Source organism: Podarcis pityusensis (genome assembly GCF_964106645.2).
Source record: "Podarcis pityusensis genome assembly, chromosome: 17".
Classification (NCBI taxonomy): Eukaryota; Metazoa; Chordata; class Lepidosauria; order Squamata; family Lacertidae; genus Podarcis; species Podarcis pityusensis.
In genome coordinates, this window is record NC_138042.1 from 29,026,260 (window position 1) to 29,043,788 (window position 17,529).

A 17,529-nucleotide genomic window follows, 5' to 3' on the forward strand; every position below is an offset into this window, starting at 1 on the left:
AAGGTTTTGCTGACTGCAGAACACTACACAGTCAATAGGAATTCACTATTGCTTCCCCTAGGCTGGTTTCTAAATTCCTCTTGCTTCAGGGCAAATGTCAACCTCTAACTAAAGGAAATAAGGGGAAAGAGGCAGTGGGAAGATTCGTGTCAGGAGAGTTTGCCTTGCACCTTCACTCAAAGCAGAAAATACAGATGGCAGTGAAGGCTACTTCCCAAGTTATTTCTGGGAAGGCAGGTGCATTCTCTGGAGTCACCAACTTGTGTTTTTAGAGTGCATCAAAATGTAATATGGCACAAATAGCCCATGCACCTGTTTTTAAGAATAGACACAAACAGGTTTTGGTACATATGAATAAACATCCACACTTCTTGCACTCCTGAATTTTCGTATTTTCTCCCCTGTGCATACAAACTTTTATGACCGGTCTCAGAAGTAATTCCATACAGAACATAGCATTGCGAATTATACTATTTAAAGTTTTCAACCTGCAATGCATTAGGACTTTAATAAATCACCATGTTGCTTGTGGTACTATAATACTACAGATTGGACTAATCTCCAGTGATAGGCAAAACCTCAACTGACAGAGGGGCTTTAGACATTTGAAAAAGGGGGGGGGGAATGAAGGAATAACAAGTGCAATGCTTTGTGTTTCCTATTTCCTACACCTCTGTTCATATATGAAACACAACTTTTCTGCTTCCCCATGTGATAATAATACTAAGCCTACAAATAGCATATTGTTTTAATTATTCAAATTAATAAATTTTCAGAACTTATTTATGTACACCACTCAAGAGAATTATTTTTTATTTGAGAGGTTTATTGAATTTTAATTTTAATGAATTTGTGAATGATTATCATGGATTTTATGGTTAATGTTCGCTGCCCTGGGCTCCTCCAGCAGAAAGGGCAGGACAGAAGAACAATTAATAAAAACAACAGAAATGCACTCTAATTCTGAAATCTGTGTTTCAAGAAAAACTGCACATTTTTGATGGAAGGAAATGTGGCTTCTGGCAGAATAAGACTGGAAACAGATGTGAAGGGACAAGAGGCAAGATACAACTTGGCCCAGCCCATTCCCCAAACTGAGGCTGCAATCCCATACTCCCTTACCTGGGAATAAGCCCCACCAAACTCAGTGAGACTAACTGCTGAGCAGACATGCAAAACATATACCTACAGTAACTCCAATGCAGATACAGGCATAAAAGTAAAGGTAAAGGGACCCCTGACCATTATGTCCAGTCGTGGCTGACTCTGCGGTTGCGGTGCTCATCTCGCTTTATTGGCCAAGGGAGCCGGCGTACAGCTTCCGGGTCATGTGGCCAGCATGACTAAGCCGCTTCTGGTAAACCAGAGCAGCGCACGGAAATGCCGTTTACCTTCCCGCCAGAGTGGTACCTATTTATCTACTTGCACTTTGACGTGCTTTCGAACTGCTAGGTTGGCAGGAGCAGGGACCAAGCAACGGGAGCTCACCCCGTTGCGGGGATTTGAACCGCTGACCTTCTGATCGGCAAGCGCTAGGCTCTGTGGTTTAACCCACAGCGCCACCCGCATCCCTATAGATTTAGGCATATTTGCCAGCTAAACAGAATGGGCCAAAATATGGCCAAATCTGTGCTGGAGTTAGGTCTTACACTGCTCCCATTTTAATTTCCTATCATGTTGGGGACAAACAGCTTACTACTTTTTAACACAACATAATTTGCAGGATTTTGCAGTGCGCAGAACACCTACAGCTGTATGCATGTCTAATCTTACACCAGCAAGATTTACCCTATGATTCAGAGTTCGTGGTTTGTCTGGGAGAGCTAAACCATGAACCCTGGGCTTGGATGACATGCTAAGCCAAACCATGGCTTAGCGCAGTGCAACACACCTGAAGAACAACTGAGGAGAGACAAAGCAACTACCCGGGAACATGCACATTCATGTGCTCACACATAAGCCACGGTTTGGCACAGCGTGACAAGTTGAACGAGGCCTATGCATTTCACCACAAAAGTCCACCGAAGTTGTAAGAAAACTCTTTTGTACAAATACTTACTTAAAGCCTGTGTAAAAGGAGCAATCTTTACACTTGAAGAGCTTCTTCCCTCCATGTTTGTCACGGTAATGACGGCGAATGCTCTGGATATAACCCGAGGAGAATTCACAAAATTCACAGTTAAGGATGGCTTCAGTTTTCTGGTCTGCTCCGGAAAGCGGGACGGGGCTAATGTTGTTATTGTTCCTTGCCAGAGCTGCCGACTGGTAGTGGTTCAATTGCTGTTGGACATCAGGGGGTTCCGAGTAGGAAGAATCTGTTGGGGGGCAAATTGAAGAGATGGGTAACGCCAACCTGTTGAATAAGCACAATGGATCTAAGAGATCCTACCTGGGATGACCAGGAGCTGGATTCCTCTTGATGGAGATGGGGGCTCTGTGCCTGAAGGGGGAGGGTGTTCAGGGACAGTCCCAAAAAGCACTACTACTGGAAGAATCTGTGGGGCCGGGGCCAGCCCCCTGGCCTAAGAATGTGCTACTGTCCTCTCTCTCCAAGCACACTCCACTGTCAAAGGCCTGAACCTCCCCTGCTCTGAACCTTTGTGTCCAGGACCTCACCTTGTCTTACATCCCTGTTGAGCCTTGCTACACTGCAGAGTGGGAGAGATCTGAGCAAAGTCACCTAAGGGTTGGGGAGTAGGGCACCATAAGGCAAAAGGTAAAGGCAAAGGACCCCTTGACGGTTAAGCCCAGTCAAAGGCGACTATGGGGTTGTGGCTCTCATCTCGCTTTCAGGCCGAGGGCACCGGCGTTTGTCCACAGACAGCTTTCCGGGTCCTGTGGCCAGCATGACTAAACCGCTTCTGGCGCAACGGGACACCGGGATGGAAACCAGAGTGCATGGAAACACCATTTCCCTTCCCGTAGCAGCGGTACCTATTTATCTACTTGCACTGGGAGCTCACCCCGTCGCGGGGATTTGAACTGCCGGCCTTCTGATTGGCAAGCCCAAGAGGCTCAGTGGTTTAGACCACAGCGCCACCCACATCCCTAGGAGGGCACCATAAACAGGTGGATAACACCCTCCTCTGCTTCCCTTTCTCATCAATGGTTTTATTTTTATCATATGGCTCTGTCAGTTTCCCAGAGGCTTATGGGGAAAGCACTATATGATTTTAGACACCTGCTGAAAACCTTTGGCAAGCCTACCCAGACACATAATTTAGACACTTATATTTGTTTTATATTGATTTCATTTGAGTTTTAATTTGGATGGTTTTTCTTTTTAAAAATTGGCTTGTGGGTTTTAGCTGTGTTTTATCTACAACTTCATTTCTAGGCTGTTTGGAGACCTTTTTTGATTAGCGGGTTTATAAATCTTCTAAATAAAACAATCACAATAAAACCACTCCTTTAAATGAATAAAAGCTTTGTATCTTGCTCAATTTCAATGAAACCAAAGCGAGACAGGCAAGCATTTTGTGCTGCAAGTTTTTCCTCCCGGGCTGCCTGGTTCAACATGTGCACAAGTTGTCACTTACTCGCAGCACTGAAAAAGGACTTACATTGGGGAATGAGATTCGCATACAGTTGTACCTTGGAAGTCGAACGGAAGTCCATTCCAAAACGTTCGGAAACCTCCTGCAGCCAATTGGAAGACGTTCGGGTTCCAAAGAACGTTCGCAAACCGGAACACTCACTTCCGGGTTTGCAATGTTCAGGAGCAAAAACATCTGAGTACCAAGGCATTCGGGATCCAAGGCACGACTGTATTTATTAAGCACCACAGATAGAACTTGCACGTCATGTCAACTCAGAACACTCCCCCCCCCCCCCCCATGGATACAGTTCACACATTTGGGTGACGTTCATCAGGTTCATTGAGAGCTCAAGCATGCAAACACGAGCCCCTGAGAGCACCAGGTGTGTCTCAACCAACAATGGTTGGTCACAGCTATAAGTAAAAATTACGGCTAGCGCAACATGAAGAGAACTTTTGTTGTTATGCACAACCTAAAAGGACAGAGCTGTAGAGTCTTTGTTCAATTTCTACCTAATGAATACTAACCCCTAACTCACTGGCCACTTTCACACATAACAATAGGCCCGACTTCCTGGCTTATCACAGTGTGAATGGGCAGCACACAATTGCATGCTGTCCAATCACCCTTCTCCTGGTATGAGTGGGTTAACCAAACCAGCAAGCTTTGCCTGCCCATTACATTCAAATCAAGCCAAGATATTTTGTTGGCTTTTTGACTGTGTGGCTTGTAAAGCATTAGCAAACAAGCCTTGGTTCAGTCATAAGAATTTCTGGTTTGTTTATCCGGCTTACACAAGGAGAGAAGCAGAGGAAGCAATTGAACACCATTCATGCTCAATCACAGTAAGTAAGAAAGTCCGCTTGTTATTAACGTGTTAACACGGCCAGTAAGTCTTTCAAACTTATTCTTGAAGTCGGGTAGAGGAGGAAAAGGTGAAGTTACAAATTGCTCCAGCATCTACTCTTATTTAAAAGGTAAAAGTACCCCTGCCCGTACGGACCAGTCGTGTCCGACTCTAGGGTTGTGTGCTCATCTCACTTAAGAGGCCGGGAGCCAGCGCTGTCCGGAGACACTTCCGGGTCACGTGGCCAGCGTGACGAAGCTGCTCTGGCGAGCCAGCACCAGCGCAGCACACGGAAACGCCGTTTACCTTCCCGCTATAAAGCGGTACCTATTTATCTACTTGCACTTAGGGGTGCTTTCGAACTGCTAGGTGGGCAGGAGCTAGGACCGAACGATGGGAGCTCACCCCGCCGCGGGGATTCGAACCGCCGACCATACAATCGGCAAGTCCTAGGCGCTGAGGTTTTACCCACAGCGCCACCCGCGTCCCATATTTAGCTTCTATAAATAAATTATTTAGCTTCTCTTATTTAGCTTCTATAAATAAATTACTATTGTACAATTGGAATTGCTTAAATTTGATTGTGAAATATAGTTTGGGGCGGGGGGGGGGGAATCCCAGAGAATATGAGCCTAATAAAAACTTTCAAGTTTGAAAGATGCAATACAGTGTGGAAGTGAAGCAGATTAAATTACCACAAATCTTCCTCCTTTCTATTATAATGCATAAAGTACACCAGAACAATACATTGGACATAAATATAGCCACATCCGTTTACATACTGTCTAAAGCTGTTGATTTGAATGAACGTAATTTTTAATGGAGAAAATAGATGGGAAACTTAATCCACCCTGAAATTTGATCATCAGATTACTTCGTGAAAGCTGAAAACAAGTTATGGAACAATATGAGGAAGGGGAGGGGAAGCTAACCTGTGTCTGAGGGTCTACGGAAAGAAGGGATATTTGAAAGATTCCAGATCTCACTAAAGGGAATGTCCAATGGCGTAAATTGCTTTCTCAAGTTTGGTACAATGGGGGTGGGGAGCCCACACACAAAACTAAAGTTCAGCGGACACAAAATGCCATTAACATGAGAAGCCAGAGCTGTGTGACTGGCAGGAAAAGCAGAGGCACGGATGACAACTTCTGCATCAGGGGTCTTGAACTCCTGTTTCGAATGTGGAGATTAGAGATTCACAGGTTTTATCCACAGAACTCCCCATCATTTGTCAAAGGAACAAATAACGGCAGATTAATATAATCCTGGTGATAAAAGGCTCTTAATTAAAAATGATGGGGGGGGGGAGGAAAGGGGGGGGGTTAAAACTCTACACCTGAGGCAATGGAAGACTAATTTCCCCAAAGCGATGCTAACAATTCAACCAATCAATAACGACAGCCAGAAGGCAGGAAACACTCCATAGCCAATGAAAAAGTATTTTCATGATTATGATTTATTGTTTTGCTGGGGTGGGGTGGGGGTGAACAACAAAAGTCCCAAACAATAATAAAAGCAACAGCTGAACAGGAGACTTCCTGTCTTGCAGCCTTTATTCTTCAAGCCTTATATACCATAATATATATGGTGAACACTATGTGGTCAAAGCTAAATGCCTGACTAGAATAGCTGAATGATGCAGATGTCTGCAAAGGCGTTCTGGTTAGATTCACCTAGATGTTCCCTTTCAAACCCATAGTATCCAAAGCATATGTTTAAAAGACTTTTATACCACTTTAAACAATTAAGGAATCCTGGGAACTGCGGTTTGTTAAGGGTGAATTGCAGCTCTGTGAAGGGTTTCCTCCTAACTCAAAGCATATTGCAGTTCTCAGGATTCATTGGGAGAACCAATGGTAGTTTTTTGAAACAGGGCTGTGAAGAACCTCCCTCCCCCCTTTATATAGTAATATTTCCAAGACGATCCAAAGATAGATCTTTTAACCAGATCTCCTTTGGTAAAAGTTTTTAATACATTACTTTTCTCCCTAGAGCCTGCTACTGGATATTCCTACTGTTTCCTTTACACGGAGATAGAGAGAGAGAGATGTGAAGTTTAACCCTGGTCTTTTGCACATAACACACAGTCTGATAGGTAAAGCTGCAACAAATAAATAAATGAAACACAGCTTAGAAGAAATTTTCGCTTCCAGCTGAAAAGGAAAAAGGGAGCAGTAGAAAGATCAATGTTTTTATCTGGAGAATTGTAAAGGAAGGAAATATAAAGCTAATTTGTATTTCTCATGTTCAGTGTGCATTTTTTGTCAGTTTATATTTTCAACTCCAATTCGGGGAAATATACGATCAGACGGCAACTGGATACTTGGAACAGTGAACCACCCCCAGATTTGCAAATACCATTTCCTCCCACAAGGCTGTCTGCATTCATGGCTAACTTTTTTTATAGTCCTCTCTGGCATCCTTGGTCGCCTCTCACACTTTGCTTCTTTAATTTTGGAAATTCAGTACAACCTAAATGAGTATTAATTTTTTTGATTAAAAGTAATCAGTACTGATATACAGATGTGGGTTTCCTACTTGTTAAATAATAAGACTTAAAACGACATAATTTTTCACAAGTACCTTTCTGTGATAAAATTTCTTAAGTTTATATAAAAGCAAAATGCTTGTTTTTGAGGCCACGTGCTAGAACAGTCTTTCAATTATTTTGGGGGGAGCTTTCAATATTATTAATTTTTAAATGGAATTTATGTTTTAGTCTATTTGCTTAGCTCTGTATTGTTTTTAATCATATTCTGCATGGCTTTAGGTGTCCTCTGTGCAGCAGAGAACGTGGTATAAATGCGATGATAAATTAAAGCAAAGAAACAAACAAACAAACCTTGGCGGGGTGGGGAGAAAGAGAAATACTACTACTCTGCTGATTCTTAAGAAAACATTTAATTAAAATATGCTCTATTCTAATTCAAACTTTCTGTAAGCCTTGGCTCAATGGTCAGGGATGATGAAAGCTGTAGTCCGAAAGTATACAGAATAGGCCTGGGTCATATATATGCCGCCCAAAACTGGTTTGAAGTCCATATCGTCATATTGGTTTCATAATTTTTGACTTGGCAATATACACAATGTGTGTTTCTGCGTCCGCTATGCAAAACTCAAAATGTGGGGGAAACGGGGAAGCCAGCCAATGCTTCTCTCGATTCCTGCAGCCCTTGTTAACTCTGCCAGCTCAGCTCTCCCCTTCTCCTCACAAGAGCAGGTGCTGGCATAAACCACAATGCGGGGAAAACCACGAAGCCAGCCAGTGCCTCTACAGTGGTGCCCCGCAAGACGAATGCCTCGCAAGACGGAAAACCCGCTAGACGAAAGGGTTTTCCGTTTTTGAGTTGCTTCGCAGGACGAATTTCCCTATGGGCTTGCTTCGCAAGACGAAAATGTCTTGCGAGTCTTGAGATTTTTTTCCTCTCCCCCCCCCTTTTTCTAAGCCGCTAAGCCGCTAATAGGGTTGCTTCGCAAGACGAAAAAACAGCTAGACGAAGACACTCGCGGAACCGATTAATTTCGTCTTGCGAGGCACCACTGTACATAGCTCCATCCTTATTTCAGACATTGTAATTTGAAAACCTGATACAGTGGTACCTCTGGTTACGTACTTAATTCGTTACGGAGGTCCGTTATTAACCTGAAACTATTCTTAACCTGAAGCACCACTTTAGCTAACGGGGCCTCCCTCCACCGCCACGCGATTTCTGTTCTCATCCTGAAGCAAAGTTCATAACCCGAGGTACTATTTCTGGGTTAGCAGCGTTTGTAACCTGAAGCGCATGTAACACGAGGTACCACTGTATTGCTTAGCCCTGCTGTTCGCCTCGACATAGTAGTTCCACCCTTATTTCAGACATCGTGATACATCAGTATATCGTGATCTTCAGTGCCAGATTTACGTGTAAGCTAAACAAGCTATAGCTTAGGGCCCCACTCTCTTGGGGACCCCCCAAAAACTTAAAGGGAAAGAAAACCTGGATGTACATTTCCAAAATATAAGATAAAAAACAAATTTAAAAAAAACCCTACATAGAGCAACAGTGTTTTGTGTCATGTAGGCTCCTATAATGTAAGTAATGGGGCCCACCTGCTAGCCTGCTCCCTAAAGTATCACTGCTTTGCTCATTTCTATATATAGGGTGCCTACATTCTGTATGTGCAAATGGCTTTAGATACCTATTAGGTCCATAAATTACCATATAGCATATATTCAACACAAAAAAACAGCGACAATTTGTTTTTGACAAAGGACAGCTGGACGTATAAAGGGCCCCATGACCTTCAGTAGCTTAAGGGCCTCATCAAACCTAAATCCGGCCCTGGTGATCTTTAGCTGGTGATATAGGTTGCGATGCTGGAAACCCGACATCGCCCAGCCCTAATCTAGATGGCAGGGATGTGGGTGGCACTGTGGGTTAAACCACAGAGCCTAGGACTTGCCAATTAGAAGGTCAGCGGTTCAAATCCCCGTGACAGGGTGAGCTCCCGTTGCTCGGTCCCTGCTCCTGCCAACCTAGCAGTTCGAAAGCACGTCAAAGTGCAAGTAGATAAATAGGTACTGCTCTGGTGGGAAGGTAAACGGTGTTTCTGTGCGCTGCTCTGGTTTGCTAGAAGCAGCTTAGTCATGCTGGCCACATGACCTGGAAGCTGTACACCGGCTCCCTCGGCCCATAAAGCGAGATGAGCGCCGCAACCCCAGAGTCGGCCACGACTGGACCTAATGGTCAGGGGTCCCTTTACCTTTAATCTAGATGGCACCAAATTGGGTACCTACCCCTGCGCTACACACCAATCTGGCTCCTCAATAACTAGCCATGTCCTTTTGGATCTTTGCCTTTGAAATCAGAACGCATGCAATGGGAGAGGCCAAGCATGCGTTACGAAAGACTATCGTACAAAGGTAACAAAACAATGCTGAAATAAAATGTAATCATTGAGAGATTTCAATCTTATTTTAAAGAAAGTTATTTCTCCGCTAATGCGGACTATAATCAGCAGGCATCAACCTCTGCCCCAATGCCTGTGCCAGCGTCTTTTCTGCTAAATGTGTCGCCAGCACTTCACAGCATGTGCCAATAGTCCTTGCAAGAGCATGGCAAGGCACCCAAAATAATTAACGCAAGCCTGAGTTATCTTAATTATATGTTACTGGCAGCATGATTTGGGATATTTTGGGGGGGGGGCAGTGGCGGGGAGGGAAAGGTTGGTATACAAGACCGGCAGGAACTGAGGAAGGCAAGGGCTAGGACAGCCAACAACGACAGCAACAACAACAGCGGCCAAAATAAACCTTGCTGGATGCAACTTAGTTTGTCTCTCTCCTGGCAGAGATTTCGCTGATCAGAAGTGGCAGCTCCTCGCCCCTGGCCCATCTCCCTCCCAAACAAGCAGGACAAGGGGCGCTTGGCAGGTGGCTGATGGGCTGCCACAAGTGCATGGCAAGCCTCTGAGGTGTCTTGGCAGGCTGCCACGTCATGTTCCTCCATCTCAGAGGAACCTTGGTTTACAGATTTCCAAAGAGGGCACTGGAAAACGTCGTCGCCTGCAATGCAGATTCCAAGATACTTGTAATTGTTGTTCTTTAGAGTCCAGTACCCAAGAGGTTTTGTGATCCACTGCGTCACCTTGAGTTGTGGCTTCTACAGGTTACCAAAAATATATTAAAGATCACCAAACCTCTGACCTAGCAAATGTATGGTCAAAGTAAGTAGTTATACAATGCAGTTTTCTTAAGAGTAGGGGGAAAGGGCGGCACAGCCCAAACGGTGAAGGAGGACTCAAAGAAGGATGAAAATCTCTAAATGCTGACAGCTAGCATAGGTAGCTACAGACCCTTAATGCCCAAACCAAGATGGGTAAGAAGTCAGGACCAGTGCTGGACATATAGCAGGGTCAGGGCAGCATTGCTGTATGCTTACATCGTTGACAAAATGTCAACTAGATATTCCGTTTTGCTGACTGTACCCTTGGTTTGGGACGCGGGTGGCGCTGTTGTCTAAACCACAGAGCCTAGGGCTTGCCGATCAGAAGGTTGGCGGTTCAAATCCCCGTGACTGGGTGAGCTCCCATTGCTCGGTCCCAGCTCCTGCCAACCTAGCAGTTTGAAAGCACGTCAAAGTGCAAGTAAATAAATAAGTACCGCTCCGGAGGGAAGGTAAACAGCGTTTCTGTGTGCTGCTCTAGTTTCGCCAGAAGCCACTTAGTCATACTGGCCACATGACCCAGAAAAACTGTCTGCGGACAAACGCTGGGTCCCTCGGCCTATAAAGCGAGGTGAGCGCCGCAACCCCCGAGTCGTTCGCGACTGGACTTAACTGTCAAGGGTCCTTTACTTTTAACCTTGGTTTAAGAAGTCATTTGGCTCCTAGCTTCTATATCTGAGTTTCTAACGCTGCCAAGTGAGCACAAACCCATCCACCATGCCCCAGTACTGTACATAACACAAAAGCAGCAACAGTTTGTGTTCTCGGAGTCCTAAGAGGGAGGGTAAATTAATAACGATTGCTTACTAAAGTTAAGTTCAAAAGTCAGCAGAACATGAGTGCATGAGAAAAGAGACAGAAAGAGAGAACAATTACCATTTCCCCAACTTCAGTCTACAGCCACAACTCCTGCTGTACCACCTGAGAAGCATCGTGGGCTGCAGGTGTCTGCTATGATCCTCACGTTTGTAAGCAGACCGGGATTAAGTTACATATATGGATCAAAGCAATCAAGACTTCCGACTGCAAATTTCACATGGTCAGATACACAAACACAGAGAGCGGTGCTGGGTGTGATTATGGTTGCTGGGTTGTGGAAATAGCCGGGCTTAATTAATTGCGAAGAGATTAACCACGTGCAGATAAAAGGAAATGAAAAACAACGCAGCCCTCCGACTTCCCACACGCATCAGCAAGTGAGCAACATCAGTCACCCGCCTTGAACTCCACCCTTTGTTTTCTTTCCCTACTCGCCCTCCCAAGTCTGAGAGCCCTCACCCTAAAGCGACACGTTAAATAGCAATGAGAAATGTCTGGCAGGAGTACAGGGAAGCAGGTAGATAGGGAAGCAAGAGTTCAAGAGCACTTCAGATTTGCTCATTCCAAGCTGCACAGATATCGAGGGAGAGGCACTTGAAAGGGGCTACAAGCAAAACAAAGAGACAAATGGATAAAATAGTATAGGAAGGTATTATAAAAGGCCACATAGCTATGCCTTATGCCCTTGGATAGAGCCTTCATTTTCAAGCAAGGGTGACTGGGTGGATGTAGCCCTTGAACTGACCAAGGCTGAAAAGCCAACAGCATTGGTTGTGCCCGCTGATTAACAGGTAAAAAAGGTCCAGTCGTGGCCGACTCTGGGGTTGCGGCACTCATCTTGCTTTATTGGCCAGGGGAGCCGGTGTACAGCTTCCGGGTCATGTGGCCAGCATGACTAAGCCGCTTCTGGCGAACCAGAGCAGTGCACGGAAACGCTGTTTACCTTCCCGCTGGAGCGGTACCTATTTATCTACTTGCACTCTGACATGCTTTCAAACTGCTAGGTGGGCAGGAGCAGGGACTGAGCAACAGGAGCTCACCTCGTCGCTGGGATTCGAACCACCAACCTGATTGGCAAGTTCTAGGCTCTGTGGTTTAACCCACAGCGCCACCCGCGTCCCTTTTAACAGGTATATGGTTATTAGCTTATGAACTGTCTGCGTAGCCAACTTCTTACTGCAGATGAAAGGTAACCAAGAAGTCGAGATGTAATTAAAGAGCAATGTTCACATGGTGGCCGGCAGGACTGGGGCTGTTGCAGCAGCTCCCTTTCACTAATATTCCAGCAACTGGCTTGCTGTTACCTTGCTTTGGCTGTTAAAGACAGTAGGAGCCATTTTTGGTCCTGCCCCACACCAGTGACCCCCTCTTCCCAAGAGCTGCAGATTCATCCTTCAAAAGCATCGGTACCTTGTTTGGGAGACACAAATGAACATCTGTGGAACGGCGCTCTCCTGCTGCTTGCTGCATGTGCATAATGGTGATGATGGGAGACTAAAATACAGTGGTACCTCGGGTTAAGAACTTAATTCGTTCCGGAGGTCCGTTCTTAACCTGAGACACCACTTTAGCTAATGGGGCCTCCTGCTGCCGCCGCCACGTGATTTCTGTTCTCATCCTGAAGCAAAGTTCTTAACCCAAGGTACTATTTCTTGGTTAGTGGAGTCTGTAACCTGAAGCATCTGTAACCTGAAGCGTCTGTAACCGAGGTAGCACCATAGTGGGAAATGATATACAGTGGTTTACCAACTTAATCCGTTCCAGAAGTCCATTCTTAAACCAAAACCGTCCTTAAACCAAGGCACACTTTCCCTAATGAGGCCTCCCACCTCCGGTACCCTTCCACGGTTCAACTTCCGTTCTTAGACCGAGGTAAAGTTCTCAAACCAATACACTATTTCTGGTTTTGCGGAGTTTGTAAACCAAATCGTTCTTAAACCGGACTGTACTTAAACTGAGGTACCACTGTATAATGAAATGAAAAGGATGTTCAAAATAACCTTTGTAAAAAAACAACAACCCAGAAGCTTTTCTTTTGAGAATTATAGGGACAGATCTATCTAAAATGTATAGAACTTATTCATGTATGCTACTACAGCAGCCAGAATGCTACTCGCCCCAAAATGGAAAGAAGTCCCAGCAAAGGAAGAATGGATGAAAAAACTTATGGGAATACGCGGAAATGGCAAAACTTACCGGAAGTAAAAGAAATCAAAATAACAAACTTTTTAAAATAAAAGAATAGAAATGGTTTATTGAATATTTACAGATAAATTATAAACAGATAAGATCATTGGCAGAACTGTTGTAATGACCTGCAGTTTTATAAGAGTATATAATTAAAGTAGATGAATAAATGAGCAAATTAAGTTAATGCATGGGATATTAAAAATAAATGTAAGGAAATGTAAGAAAGAGGGGGAAGGAAGTCAAGTTTTGAAATGTAGAAATGATTGTAAAATTAATGAAATGTTTAAATTTGAAAAGTATAAATAAAATTTGAAAAATAAATAAATAAAATAGTGCAATTTTCTTAAGCTTTTTTATTTATTTTTATTTTTTAATGTCACACTCCCAGGAAGGTTGGACAGCCAAAGCCTGTATCTCAAGGGGTAGCCTACCTGGTGTCACATATTGGGTTTGTGTGTGTGTGTGTGTTTATGGGGGTGCATGCACGAGAAGAACATGGGAATGAATGGAATATGCAATGCAAACCTGCTGTGGGCAATATGAAGCTGAACGACAAACCCAATCTATCCATCTGGAAGGACACAGCCTCCAAGTTTTAAACACTTATAAAAGGAGCCTGGGGCAGACATCAAAAGACCGTGTAAATGAAGGTTTGCCATAAAAGCTCAGAGCACTGAAAGAAATGCAGCTATCATTCGGGAGTATATATATTCCACTCTCTTTTTGTGGCCACCAAGAAATTATACAACAGCCTACCAAGGCAGGATTTGGAATCCTTTGATCAGCTCCGGCCTCTTAAATAAAAAATATTGAAAGGATATACTATATAGAAGGGACCACAGAGGGCAACAGGAAGATGTGGACTGTGGGAATGTTAGCTGTTGAAAAAGGGTGAAGGTTGTTATCCATGCTCCTTTGAAACTTTTAAATCTTCCTCCCCCTTTGAATTATAAACGTGTGCAGGTCTGAATGGATTACAGAGGACAAACGCTGTACAACTTCTTATACAAGTGTCAAACTGACTTAGAAGGGAAATGAACTTAATCTAAAAAAAAATAAAAAATAAAATGAATTCAAAAGGCACCTGACCCCATACTGCTCTGGAGTCTTTAAAAAGAAAATTTACCACTGATTATTATTATATATATATATATATATATATATATATATATATGTGTGTGTGTGTGTGTGTGTGTGTGTGTGTGTATATATATATATATATATATATATAAAGGTAAAGGGACCCCTGACAAATAAGTCCAGTCACGAACAACTCTGGGGTTGCAGTGCTCATATTGCTTTAAAGGCCAAGAGAGCCGGCGTTTGTCTGCTTCTGCAGACAGTTTTTCCGGGTCATGTGGCCAGCATGACTAAGCTGCTTGTGGCGGAACCAGAGCAGCGCACGGAAACGCCATTTACCTTCCTGCCTGAGTGGTACCTATTTATCTACTTGCACTGTGTGCTTTCGAACTGCTAGGTTGGCAGGAGCTGGGACCAAGGAATGGGAGCTCACCTCGTCGTGGGGATTCGAACCGCCGACCTTTCGATCGGTCGTGCCCAAGTGGCACAGTGGTTTAACCCACAGCACCACCCGCACCGCATATATATATATATATATATATATATACACAGTGGTGCCCCGCAAGACGAATGCCTCACAAGACGGAAAACCTGCTAGACGAAAGGGTTTTCCGTTTTCAATGCGCTTCGCAGGACAAATTTCCCCATGGGCTTGCTTCGCAAGACGAAAATGTCTTGCGAGTCTTGAGATTTTTTCCCCGCCCCCCCCTTTTTCTAAGCCGCTAAGCCTTTAATAGCCTTTTAGCAGCTAATCCGCTAAGCCTTTAATAGCCGCTAAACCGCTAATAGCGCTAATCCGCTAACAGGGTTGCTTCGCAAGACGAAAAAACCGCTAGACGAAGATACTCGCGGAACGGATTAATTTTGTCTTGCGAGGCACCACTGTTTATATATATATATATATATATATATATATATATATATATATATATATAATAATTTATTATTTATGCCCCGCCCATCTGGCTGAGTTTCCCCAGCCATTCTGGGCGGCTATCCCTATAAAAGCTTACAGTGCAATGGATCATAAATTATAAATGTAACTGGAGTTATCGACATAAACCTACAGAAAGAGAGGGAAAGAATTGAAATTGGGGAGTTGATCAGGAAAGCACCTGACCATTTATTTTTTCTGCCCTTGAAGTCTGTGCACAATTGCGCACATGCTCCCAAGTATTCAGAACAACCCCAAATATAGGAAAAAGACCTTACAGTAGTGTGTGCGGAAAAACCTGCATTATGGTACTGGAAGCACTGGCCAGCCGAACTACTTTAAACATTCCACTGCTTTTGGTGTGTGCTTAAACTTCTCGCTCTGAAATTAATGGGAAATTAAAGCGCTCAACTTCAGCTGTGCCACAGCCAATATTTTCTTATCTTTCTTGGGTCCATGCTGAGAAAACACAACATCAATAAGCGAAGCAGAATGGAAGGGCATAATCCTCTAGATCTGACAGCTCGCCCTCTTGCTTCTTCATTTACTCCCACCTCAAATATGTTCTAACATGTGTGCACCCACTGCTCTTTTTGCCTATGAAAATATAGGAGTTTTGTCAGCGTATCACTGGGGATGCTGCATGATCAGCTGAGACACCACAGGAAGTGAGGGATAAGCAGAAATGAAGGTTAAGAGGAAACAGCGTCTCTTTTCTGCCAAGAAGAGTCAGAGATAACCTGGAACTTCCCCCCTGACTTATTTCACACATTCATTTGTTTGTACTGCAGCCGAGGTAATAGAGATGTTTACCACCATTCAAGTTCCCAATTTCCCACAGCCAGTTTAGTCTCATTTGCATCTTCAAAAGATGGGGCGAATGACAGCCTCTCTATCGCATGCTACCAAGATGGTGTGTCACTTCCTAGAAACTCTTCTCTCATAGTTCTGTTCTACATTACAGTCGTACATTGGAAGTCAAACGGAATCCGTTCCAGAAGTCCGTTCAACTTCCAAAACGCTTGAAAACCAAACTGCAGCTTCTGATTGGCTGCAGGAAGCTCCTGCAGCCAATCAGAAGCCCCGTCAGACATTCGGGTTCCAAAAGAATGTTCGCAAACCGGAACAGTCACTTCCGGGTTTGCGACGTTCGGGAGCCAAAACGTCCAAGTTCCAGGGCGTTCGGGATCCAAGGTATGACTGTATACTTTGGTAATTTCTAAAGCTCTGTTCAAGTAAGAGGAAGCTTTTACGTGTTATTTTTTACTGGTGCTGCATCTTCCTCTCCCGATCTCACTGCTAGAGTTCAAAAGACTAACAGAATCAACATGGCCCTGTGAGCTTCAGAGCATCATTTAGATAGGGGCTGGCTTTGTGGGTTTACTTTGTGAGATCTAATCTGTTTATTATTATTATTATTATTATTATTATTATTATTTTGAAGTCAATCAAATGAAGCTGAATGCAAAATGGTGGCTCAAGTAGTGGAGGCAGTTGCCCATTGTACCTTATGTTTCATGCACTGGGATGGCCCTCTTATACAAGCACAAATCAACATTTGAGTCGCTGCAAACCAGAGATTCTAATAATCTACAGTGGTGCCTCGCAAGACGAAATTAATTCGTTCCGCGAGTTTTGTCGTCTTGCGATTTTTTTCGTCTTGCGAAGCACGGTGTCGGGAAAGTTTTGGAAAAGCTTCAAAAATCACCAAAGTCTTTAAAAACCTCAAAAAAGGCTACCACACCGCGTTCTATGAGTTGCTCCTCGAAGTCAAGTCGCAACTGTATTAACGGTGTTAAGAAAAAGGAAACAAACTTGCAAGACGTTTCCGTCTTGTGAAGCAAGCCCATAGGGAAAATCGTCTTGCGAAGCAGCTCAAAAAACCCTTTCGTCTAGCGAGTTTTTTGTCTTGCGAGGCATTCGTCTTGTGAGGTACCACTGTAATTCTATTTGGCAGAGGGGAGCTTTTGTTCTTGTTGATCTTGAACAGGGAGTCAAAAATGTATTGCTGACTTCTGTACATCACCTAGTCATTTACGGATTCAGAATTGGGCTCCACGGTCACTGACGGACTCACTGTTAAAACCGTGTTTATGGAAGCCAACCTTACTCGGCTATGAGTCATAGCCAAAGAAGAAAGAAGGCATCAACTGGTCTTTAACCAGTAGATCTTATCTACCTTCTGCCCACCCCAAACCAAAAAAGGAGCAAGTTTTCAGCAACCACTCAGAAAACTGGACCTCGACAGAAAAGTTATATCCTGTGTCTCTTGATCTTTGGCACCACCACAGCAAAAGCCTCCTTATCTTCACAATGAGACAGAGGAAAAGGGATACGAAACCTATGAGATAACTAAGAACACACCCCCAATTAAGAGGTTGCTGTGACATCAATAGCAGATTATGCAAGTGT

General features: G+C 44.0%; 1 protein-coding gene across 7 annotated transcripts in view; it reads right to left on the bottom strand.

The window, feature by feature from the left end:
- The window catches only part of ZNF462 (zinc finger protein 462), a 150,064-nt gene that overhangs the window by 25,797 nt on the left and 106,738 nt on the right, over positions 1–17,529 (bottom strand). For 6 of the 7 annotated variants that reach the window (XM_080986652.1, XM_080986650.1, XM_080986647.1 and 3 more), the window contains one exon: positions 2,041–2,315. The exons of the other annotated variant lie outside the window; for it this stretch is intronic. In XM_080986652.1, the coding sequence (XP_080842778.1) occupies positions 2,056–2,315 (260 nt within the window). In that variant the 3' untranslated portion in view covers positions 2,041–2,055. Of the gene's footprint in view, positions 1–2,040; positions 2,316–17,529 lie in introns of those variants that run through there. 7 annotated transcript variants of the gene reach the window in all.